Here is an 11878-nt window from a genome sequence, read left to right as displayed (position 1 = left end):
ATGATTATAATCTCTGCTAGTACCTGGATATTTCAAAGTTTAAACTTATTTTCACATACCTCTGTACAGAACATAATACTATAAATATGTGTAGAAAATATAACTCAGTTTTCTTAACAATGCCACATTTTAACCATTTTGGGGGGAACGAGGAGGTGCTGAGCAGCTCCCACGTCCTGGGTGAGATATAAGGGTTTCTAGATGACAGGTTGGGAGAATGTCTGGTAGAATTCTCCCCCCACTGACACTCCACTTAAAACTGTAACTTTATGATCGGCTGCTTTTGGGAGAGCGCTGCCCTCTCCTGTAGATCGCCCCTTTTGGTGGGACATATAACTGCTTGAAACCAGGAAATCAACTGGCCTGCACCAGATTCAGGGTGTCTGTGTGCATTAATTACAAAATAAAGCTTACTGACTGAAGACTCCTGTTCCAAGAAACATTTCCAACAAATGTTTACATGTAATTATTATTTTTGTCCTTTTTGCATGTTGTTCTAAAAAAATTGAAACGCACCCAAAATTGCAGTTACTAACAAAAAACGGCAGCTAACATTAGTAAAAATAAAAAAAAGAATGGTGCCCTTTTCTTAAAATGGTTTGTCAATGTCCATTTAAAGATCATCTCTGTGTAATTCCTATTACAGTGACAAACAGATTGAAGGTATAAATGAAACTGGTACAAGTAATTGATGTGTTTTACCTGCTTGCTTGTTATTGTAAACTGTGTCCAACTCTGTGTAACTTGGTAAAGGCAATTTAAACTTGACTTGTCTCAACTGAGACAGGCAGAGGTGTGGTTTTCAACATATTGTGATTGGCTATGTACATTAATCTCGAGTGCATATTTATCACATGCAGTGACAGGTACTTGTATTTACACTGCCAGCTCACTTAGACTTAGGTACAAGAAAAGGTCAGTACTTTGTTGACTGTTTAATATATGTAATAACTTGCTTGACTGCATTGTAGAAGAACTAGATTTTAAAAGCTAAACACCATACAATCCGCCACTGATAACAACTGGAAGGTACAGGTAATAATTCCCATAGACTTAGCTGCTGTGATTTGTCTTTGCCATCCCAGAATGAATGAGTCTGTGGTTCATGGAGCTGCTGTATAATAGCTGTTTGCCAGGGCCAGGGTTTTCTGAAGATCCTGAAGGGGCATGTTGGCCTGTGTAACCATCATACAAATCACATCCTGAGGAAATACTGAACACACGCTGTAAAAGACACTGGCTCAGAAAAGGACACTGCACAAGTTCAGCACTATCTAATGCGTGCCATTTTGTTGTATGGCGTCATCCGTGCACATGTCTGTTTAATCTGTCTCCAACACCATAGGGAACCTAAATAAAAGACCTAACCCCCTGCTTGTAGTTGTAATTGTAGTTGCAGATCTGCAGAATCCCACCAATCCCATTGGTGGAGCTGCGCAGAACTGTGGACGTTTGCGCAACACAAACGCGACCATATTGTCGATCTGCACGTCAACCTAATATATCGAGGATCCCTATAGGCTGATAAGAAGAGGTATTCTCACGTCCTTGCCATACTAGCAGGAATAAAACATCTCACAGCCGTTTATATTCAGACTTGAACTGATTGTTTGCAGTTTAATCTGCGACGAGTCTTTATTTCTCATTACACCCAAACAGTTCACACATAGACGATATCTTTTTACGTTGATTCAAGCAGCCCTTGAATGCAGATTACAGCATCTCATTGTGTAACTTCACTGCCATGCACACTCTTACCTTGTTATTTAACATAAACCTGAATTACTTTATTTAGAAGCGGCTTCACTGGTGTCGTTGAGTGGTTAGTGTCTGTGTTTGGAGGAGATTCAGTGTGATGAACACTTGATTAACACATTATTCTCAATGGCAGCTTCAGGGTTACCTCCAACAGCATTGAATCTCAAACAGGTAGGAAATAAATGTGTGATCAGTATTGTTTTCTTTCACTGGGACAATGTCATGATACTACATAACCTATGAGGCTGAAGTTGCACACATTTATTTATACAAGTGAATTTAGCAATGAAATTAAAGGGTTAAATCACCGTGGGTCATGGATTCTTCACCAGGGCCATTTTCTCTACCAGATCTAAGTGTATTTAGCCTGGACCAATGCAGTTTTCATTGGCAAAACAGCAGGTAAACATGCCACCTATACCAACCTATTTATACAAGTCGCATATGTAACAATGTAAGTAACAGGTTAATTCTCGTTGGGCCACTGTTGTCTCTACGTTTCCTGACCAGGGGTACGGTCTCTGCCAGGTCCCAGTGTATTTAGCCCGGCCCAACGCAGTTCACAGTGGCATACCTTCAGGGAAAGATGCCACATATGCCATTCGCTGAAGTGCAAAATGTATTTATAAAAGTTGCATATTTAGCAATGAAAGCAACGGGTTATTTCACCTTGGGCCACTTACTTCTCTGCGGATTCCTGTCCACAGTTAATTTCTCTACCGGTGTACTCTATTTCTCTACTAAGTGTATTTAGCCCGGCCCAATGTGGCTTTCATTTGCAAAACAACAGGTAAACATGCCACATATGCCAACCTATGTATCCAAGTTAAATAATTTACATCGAAAGTAACGGGTTAAATAGTAGCCTAATAGTTAAATCGTATTTATTAAATCACCTCTTGTTTATTTTTACTTATCCATGAAGTCTTAATATTTCAAATAATTGTTTTATGATGCAGTGTTTGTTTCCATCACGTGTCCCACTTTATCATGCAAATTGATCTCTACTGATGAGGTAATGTAATATATTGCTATTGTTTCCATTTTATTATTTGCACTCTGAGGTGTTGGGATTCATATTTTGTGTCTTTGTGTATAGTTATTCTTGAAATATTGCATTGGTCGTGTTGTATCTCATTTCAGTTGTATTCTGGTCTGGACTTAATATGTGGTCATTAATTATATACACAGATCAGCCATAACATTATGACCACTGACTGGTGAAATTAATAACACTGATAATCTCGTTATCATGGCACCTGCCAGTGGGTGGGATATATTAGGCAGCAAGTGAACATTTTGTCCTCAAAGTTGATGTGATAGAAGCAGGAAAAATGGGCAAACGTAAGGATCTGAGCGACTTTGACAAGGGCCAAATTGTGATGCTAGACGACTGGGTCAGAGCATCTCCAAAACTGCAGCTCTTGTGGGGTGTTCCTGGTCTGCAGTGGTCAGTACCTATCAAAAGTGGTCCAAGGAAGGAAAAGCGGTGAACCGGCAACAGGGTCATAGGCGGCCAAGGCTCATTCATGCACGTGGGGAGCGAAGGCTGGCCCATGTGGTCCGATCCAACAGACGAGCTACTGTAGCTCAAATTGCTGAAAAAGTGAATGCTGGTTCTGATAGAAAGGTGTCAGAACACACAGTGCATCGCAGTTTGTTGCATATGGGGCTGCGTAGCCACAGACCAGTCAGGGTGCCCATGCTGACCCCTGTCCACTGCCGAAAGCACCTACAATGGGCACGTGAGCATCAGAACTGGACCACGGAGCAATGGAGGAAGGTGGCCTGGTCTGATGAATCACGAGTTCAAGGTGTTGACTTGGCCTCCAAATTCCCCAGATCTCAATCCAATCGAGCATCTGTGGGATGTGCTTGACAAACAAGACCGATCCATGGAGGCCCCACCTCGCAACTTACAGGACTTAAAGGATCTGCTGCTAACGTCTTGGTGCCAGATACCACAGCACACCTTCAGAGGTCTAGTGGAGTCCATGCCTCGACGGGTCAGGGCTGTTTTGGCGGCAAAAGGGGGACCTACACAATATTAGGCAAGTGGTCATAATGTTATGGCTGATCGGTGTATATTATATATTGTATATATATAGATGGGTGACAAATTAAAGGAAATACCTGAATAAATGAGTGGACGAACATAATGAATGCAGATGCCTCCAAACAGGTGTACTGCATGATACTTTAAGCAATTAACATCCTATCATGTTCTGTGGCATGTATAACAATCCTGAGCAGGTCCAGTTGACCTCACTTTTGGATCAAGATGGCAAGAGGAAGTGACTTTGAAAGAGGGGTCATTATTGGGGCATGAATGGCAGGAGCTTCAGTCACAAAGACTGCTCAGTGACTAAAGTTACATCAGCATTTAGATATATGTAAAATACCTCAGTAAATTGGGTTTGGAAATTGGAGTGGAAAGCGCACATTTGATGACTGTGATGCTCGTGCATTGCTGCGATATGTAAGGAACAACCGAAGTGCAATTCTTTCCCAGGTGACTGAGAATGTCAATGCAGGACGTGATCAGTCTGTGTCAGCAAGAACAGTCCATCCAGAACTGCACATAGAGGATATTATAGTATGGCTGCAGTACATAAACCCCTCATTACAAAGACAAATGCACATTTGGGAGTTCAGTGGTGCAAAAACCATAGGCACTGGTCTACAGAGATGTGGGAAAAAGTGATCTGGTCAAATGAGTCATCCTTCACCATATTCTTGACAAGTGGGCGAGTGCATGTGTGGGACACCAAGAGAACGGGACAGGCCTGACTGCTTGACCCCTACAGTGAGGGGGTCCGGAGGCTCTGTTATGCTGTGGGGGGCATTTTCCTGGCATGGTTTGGGTCCACTTGTCCCTTTAGAGGGAAGGGTCACTGCAAATCATTACAAAGTTATTACAAGAGTGATCACCTTTATCCTATGGTGACACATTTCTATCCTGATGGGAGTGGTCTCTTCCAGGATGACAATGCCCCCATCCACAGGACACGAGGGTCACTGAATGGTTTGATGAGTATGAAAATGATGTGAATCATATGCTATGGCCTTCGCAGTCACCAGATCTTAACCTAATTGAACACCTATGGGAGATTTTGGACAGACGTGTTAGACAGCGCTATCCACCACCATCATCAAAACACCAAATGAGGGAATATCTTTTGGAAGAATGGTGTCCATCCCTCCAGTAGAGTCCAGAGACTCATCGAATCTGTGCCAAGAGCATTGAAGGTGTTCTGGCATTTGCTGTATGTTTTGTGTCTTATGTTGAATTTTATGTAAATATAAAATTGATCTCAGGGAACATGCCCTATAAAATTGATTTTGTAGTCTGACTGTGAAAGTGTAAGGACTACTTTGAACTAAAGTTAAAATTAAAACATTATGATTGTTTAAGGACTTCATAATTTAGTGTCACAAAAAAAAACCAATGTTATTGCCACATAGACTTGTGTTAAAAAGACACATTATTGTGCTGTGCATTGGCTAACTTTATGTATTTGTATTTATTAATGTTGTTATATGTATTTATTTATTTACAACACCATTACATGTATCCTGCAGTACATTTATGTCTTGTCTTATGTATGTACTGTCTCATTTTATATAGAACAATAAGACAAATAAGTCAATCAAGGTATTTTGTCTTAACTTCAGGGCTAATCAGTCCTTTGTTGGCGGGCATATGTGTCATGCATACCCACTATTGTGCCACTGAACACATTGAAATACACTTGAACCTGGTAGATAAATACCCCTCCTTAAGAATCTGCAGAGAAATCCATGGCCCACAGTTAATGCCATTGCTAAATATTCAACTTGTATAAATTAATGTGTGCACTTGAATAGTAAGTTGTCAGTCAGTCAGTCAGTCAGTCAGTCACTTTTATTATATAGCACATATAAAAACAACGACAGTTGGCCAAAGTGCCAAAATTACATCTCGCTTTGGGTTGGTCAAAAAAAGTGCAAATTCCAAAATTCATAACAAAAACACAAGGACAACATGAAAGACACAAAGACAATAAGAGTATACCTAGAGAAAACAAAACAGTTTTAAGAGATTTAAAACCATTAAAAGTTGGAGAAGACCTTATATAGAGAGGTATGGAGGTAAAGTTGCCCGAATAAGAAGCTGCAAAGCCAACTTCAGCCTCGTACATAAACTTATTGCAACAAGCCATCATTTACAATCCCCACTGTGGTTATAAATCACCCTTTCAGGGGGAGATCAGCAAAGATGGAGCGCATCTCAGCACTGCTAAACCTGGCACGCGTGTCGCTACGCGCAGTCGCAAATCAGAGCTGGGCGAGCAGCAGCAACTGAAGGTCACACGCCCACGTCAGCGGCGGTGTGGGCGCGCGGGCTTTCCTGGCAGCGCGGACTGTGACGTCAGCAGAAAAACAGCGGCGGGGGAATCCCCGTCCTGCGCGCGCCTATGAGAAGAGCCCAGGCCGGGGGGGACGCGGGGGTGTCGTTAAAACAGACGGGTGCTGGAAACATTGTAGACACATTGCACTGCGTTCAACAGAGAGCAGCGCACACAGGTCAGCACTGCAGCACACCTCTACATCATCCTGTTGCACTTGCCCGTTGATAAGTGCGCGGCGTGCCGGGGATTGGGATTGGGATCGGGATTGGGATTGGGGATGTCGGGTTCTTGCATAGGCGTGATCGGGATTTCGCGGTGCAACTTTTCATTTTAAACTATTGCAGTGCGTTATTATGGATACTAAGCGAGCGGGCGACTAGGTGGCCCGTGCATTTGCTGAGAAGTGTGTCAAAGGCGTGTTTTCAGTCCGGCTGGGCTGTCACGCCACCGTGTAGGGTGTCGTAGCACTGTGTTGTTAAATATTCAATATTGATACTCCAGAGCCACCATTTTAACGCGCTCTTGTGCATGTGTGTGTTTGCGACGGCAGGGCTACAGTCCGCGGCCCGGTTGTAACCATCTGTATGATCTACTGCTGCGGGAAGGAAGAGCAGGAGCAGCCCGGCGAGCCGCGCCTTTGGATGAAGAGAGAGGCCGGGGCAGGACGGGACAAACGACAGGCCCCCACTGCGCCAGCGACGCGGGAGATGTACGACCTAGCGGCGGTCCCGGAGCAGCCCCAAGCCGGCCGCTTTCCGCCGGAGGAGGGCCGCTATAACCCGGGGCAGGCGGCGGAGTTCAACCCCGGCCGGCTGAGCCTCGACTCCCCGCAGCGCCGGCTGGGCAGGCGGGCCCCCAAGCTGGGCGAGATCGGCCGGTCCCGGAGAGGTGAGAGAGCCGGGGGCTGGAGCGGGGCTGGCGGGGGACGCACAGACGCTGTCTCGGTAACATTGTGACGTTTAATGTAAACTATTCAACTACAGCAAAACAGTGATGTTTCTACTTCACTCGGGACGCATTGATATCAGTCATTGCGCATTTGAACAAAAACACCGAGGCCGCTTGAATGTCCTCCTGTGTTATTGATATCTGCTTTTAAAATAGTTTAGCTGAGAGTTTGGGGCTTGTGACTGAATGCACTGCAGTCCCCCACCTCTGCAAGCTATAAAAGTGCGTATGGTTTATGTGCAATCCGTGTATTACTATTGAATACATGCTTGTATTGCTGCAAAGCTTGGGTTTATCCCCGTGTCGGAGTAAACGTTGTGATTGTGTGTAGTGCTCATTATTACTGATGTCGTAGTCCATTCTCCACAGCTGTCATTGTGGGGACTGTATGTGTCACAGCGCTGACATGCTTATGAACATGTAGGAGGCTGTGTGTGTACAGGTCTGCGATTTTATCTTTTTAAGATCTAGATGACTTTTCACAGGGGTTAACACAGCCGGCTATAGATCACGATTCATTGACATTTGACATTGCGGTATTTTTTTTTTTTTTCCTGCCCCAGCTTTCCAACATAAATGATGGTGCTGGGATCCAGATCTGTTTTGAATCGAAAACCAGAACACCACTGACGATGCTGCTTTCTGATGATCAATACCTATTAGATTGAGATGCAGTTTGACCCCTTTAGCTCATATACACATTCCTATATTAGTATTGTAGACATATAATATAGTGTAATGGTATTATAGTATATATATGACACATTTGATACAGTAGATTTCATTCTAAGACACACGTTTCTCTTTTTTTTTTGACACGTATTCATTTGTGATCTGTGTGCAACTGGAAATGACTCATTAAAAAAAAAAAAAAACCTGCTACAGTGTTTTCCCCAAGATCAATTTATGAAACTATGCTGCCGATGTATTGCCCAACCCTAGTTTAAAGCTGGAATGCACTAGCTGGATGACATGACCATAATTAGAATAGGGGATGCCCAGCCTCATGTCCTCCAGGGCTGTGGTGTCTCCTTGTCTTGACATCTGACATTGTGTTCCTTCCGCCCATGCTTTTAATAACCTTTTAATGATCTAATAATTTGATTCACTTAGGCAGTGTAGCCAGTTTATTAAGTCTGGCGTTGTTGGTGTCTTGGCGATGTCAACACAGCAAAACACCCTGATGCACTCTAACCCTCCTGGTCCTGAAGAGGGCACCCTCGATTTAGACTTATAAGCGCTGTCATAATGTACAAGTTCTCAGTGTACAGCTTTTATGTGAAGTGGTATACAAAATAAATGCTCTTTTAATCAGTACTCGGTTGCTTTACCTTTTTAAGTAACTCTCTGAGATTATTATTGTTCTTGGCAATTGTGAACACAGGGTTTTTCTTTGCTATACGAATGCAGTCATTGTCAATGTCAGGTTACATGGAGTTTCAAATCAGTAATCCACCCAAACACAGTGCTCCCAATCCTAGTCTTGGGGGACTGTTTTTTGGTTTTTGTTGCAACTGAGCTCTCAATTACTTAATTGAAGCCTTAACTGAACTAATTTCCAGAATCTGAGCCTTTTAATCATTTTAAACAGCAGGGGTTTTAGGTTAAGTATAGAATTGTATAAAGAATTTATTAAAGAACCAACTGTTTTATTACACAATTTAAAAAGTCAAATGTAAGTAGATTGTTACTTCAATTAAGGTTCAATTAAGTAACTGAAAAGACTCTAGGTTGAGCCCTAAAGAGTCCAGGCTGTTTACATTTTGTGCCGTCATTGCAGATTGAAACAACAGGGGGCAGCGTGCAATAAACTAAATACGTCTGGCTTTGGGTTGGTCAAATGCAGCCAGGTCATCTTTGGCCTGCCCAACAACAGCAGCCCCTGTGTCTTATGCTTGAGATGTTCTTTGTAAGAGCTGCTTTACTCCCCTGTCCAATGTTATTAATCTCCCATTTACATTACTATTTGTGTAAAGTACTTGCTGTGTTTTGAATAGGGTAATGTACCATTAAATGGGGGGGTGAGCAGAACCCACATCTGAAATGCTGCACTGCTATTGTGGCTATGATTTGAACTGTATTACCAAGCAAAAGAAAATACAGCCTCCTCCCCTTCAGGTACATTGTACATAGTAATTGTAAGGAATAAGCTGTTAATGGGAGCTTAATTAATATATATGATTTTATACTGACTCTGAATAATTTTTCTCCCTCTTCTTTTAGTTGTGATCGAGGATGAAGATTTTGATGACATGATGAACAATAATGGCCTTTTCCCCATATCCCTTAACCTGACGCCTGTGGCCTAGATACCCTGCGATACCGACTGTGCCATGCCTACACGAAGCCAAACCGCAAAACCGTGGGTCGAAATGCCTTTTTACCGGGGAAATGAATTGGAGACGTCAAAATCTTCATGGGGACTTTATTTATTGTTTAACTTCAAGCACTTTAAGCTTATTTATGGAACACTGATACAATTGGTGTGCTTTTCTGTGGTTTCTCTTTCATTTCGGTTTCTTAAAGTGTTTTAAAAAATAATAATAATAAAAAAAAAACTTAAAAAGGTGTTCTAATTTTCTCTTCGATTTGGTCATGTTCATAATAGGCTGACCACTATGCTAAGTTTATAGTAGTTTATGTATAAGAAAACTATAGTAGATCTTAATTTTTCGGGATGTTAATTTGAAAAAATGTTGTATGCTTTTTAAAAGGTTCTTTAGCGAATGTAAAATGAGTTGTAAACTTACTATGGTGCGACATCCTTCGGAATATGACCATTTCTGTAATAGGGGGTGTAAAGCCTGCAGCCAGACTCATTTAGTTTCTAATCTAATATCCCTCCGTAACTGCATACGTATATGGAATTATATTGAAACCATACAAAAGGGCCACACAGGAAATGAGCATGAGTTTTCACATGTGGCAAGAAATATATCTTTATATCTTTACGTGGAACATCTGTTATATGCATTGTCACGCTGACACTCTCTCTTTGCAAGCATGCACCTAGAAACTATATACCTTGTGTTTCTATACAGCATTGTGTGGCATAGCATTCCATTTGTACGTTGAAATTGAAAATACTAAAGCTAACGTAGTCTGGCTGCAAGCATTTCACCAGCATCTCCTTATTTAAAAAAAATATAATAATAATAATAATAACAATAATTAGAGATTCCTCAAATATGGAGATTTATCAGAGTAAACTGTAGAAACTGGAACTGTTAGGGAGAGAGTGGTAGGACATATTTAGTATTTAGAAAATAAGATGTCCTAATTGAAAACCGACTTTCCTTTTATATATTTTTGTTTCATGTCTTAAAAGTTGGTCTGGAATCTATATATTGGCCAAAATGCAGCTTCTCGTGCAGCAAAAAAGAAAAACGAAAAAAAAAAGTGCAATACTATTTCTTCATATGTTTACAGCTTATCTTTTAAGAAGGGATGTTTTGTTTTAGAGATGACCGTCTTCACTGGAAAGAGAAGTATAATTGCTTCTCATTAGCTATTCTTGTTTGGAAACTGTTATACTGGATATTTAAGCAGACTGGGAATTAATCCCACTGTTTTAAATGTTACGGTTATTAATTTATTAAAAAAAAAAGACAAAAGCTGTAGAAAGCCCTGTACCTTGTATTTCAAATTGGATATCCGCATGTTGGCGATTGATTGGCACATGATTTCTATTTTGCGACTGTACCTAGGTGTTTGTACAGTGCATGGTGTTGGTAAAGGTTGCATGAGTTATGTTGTGATCTACCATATCAAGATATGCTTTGTATCATGAGAGCACCGAAACATCCATTCATTACTTTGTGTCTGTCAATTGCCATTTTTTAGGCAGCCTACAGCTTGTTTAATTTTAGGTTTAAATTGTGGTTATATTTTAATTTAAAAATCGGCATCATGTTGTGATGAAATCCAGGACTCTGGATGAAATATACATTCAATTGTGAAATCCAAGGGTACAGAAAACTCAACAATTCGAGAAGAGAAAAAATAAAAACTAAAATAAACATGCATTGCCTTTGCCTGCCTTATTGATTGTCTCTCCGATTGTACGCTTTGAACAAAGGTATCCATTCAACCTAAACGTCTGTACTAGGAAGCGACATTGGAATATTTTATTCCACTCCCTGTGTTCCAGTTGATGTTTCTAAATGAAGGCATTTACATTGTCAAGAACGAGAAGGATGAAAATGTTGCTTGCTGATTTTCAAAGTAAACTTTACAGTTAGAATGATGTAAAGTATTCCTGGTTAAAGTGAAATAATACGTTTGGTCATTTATGCTTCAGGGTTTGTATAGCAAGGTTATTTAAGTATGTAGGCATTTCATATCAGACATACAATGCTAATACTGTCTTTGCATATAATCACAGTATTTCAACACAATCTTAATGTTGCACTGTGTAAAATACTATATTTTCCAAACTTCAATACTGCTATTTTTACCTTTCGTGTTATGACACATATGACACAATCTTCACAATATCCTGGCTGCCAACCCCACCAGGACACAAGTGTTAAGTGTCTTCAGTTTTTTGCTATTTAAGGAATGCATGTGATTGATCTATCTATGACAGTATTGATTGCTCATAGGAGGATGGATTTTCCTATTAAAAATATGCATTTACATTTTAAACCTGTGTGTTGTGAGGTTATTTGTACCATTAGTGCTTTAACAGTATTGGGCTCGTTGAAGCTTTGCCATTTTTTAATTATCATTATTATGCTTTGAATTGCACTGCATTATGTAAATTGGAATTTGTAATATGT

General features: G+C 40.9%; 1 protein-coding gene across 1 annotated transcript; it reads left to right on the top strand.

Annotated features, from left to right (window-relative positions):
* The first annotated feature begins 6114 nt into the window (after nt 1-6114).
* Nucleotides 6115-11744, top strand: LOC136768521 (uncharacterized). Its single transcript, XM_066722759.1, has 3 exons — nt 6115-6324; nt 6700-7037; nt 9321-11744. Exons 2-3 carry the CDS (start codon nt 6734-6736, stop codon nt 9404-9406), a joined length of 390 nt encoding a protein of 129 aa, XP_066578856.1. The 5' UTR covers nt 6115-6324; nt 6700-6733; the 3' UTR covers nt 9407-11744.
* Nucleotides 11745-11878: the final 134 nt, after the last annotated feature.

This window comes from Amia ocellicauda, chromosome 14 (genome assembly GCF_036373705.1).
Source record: "Amia ocellicauda isolate fAmiCal2 chromosome 14, fAmiCal2.hap1, whole genome shotgun sequence".
Taxonomy (NCBI): Eukaryota; Metazoa; Chordata; class Actinopteri; order Amiiformes; family Amiidae; genus Amia; species Amia ocellicauda.
This window is presented reverse-complemented; position numbering and strand designations above follow the sequence as displayed.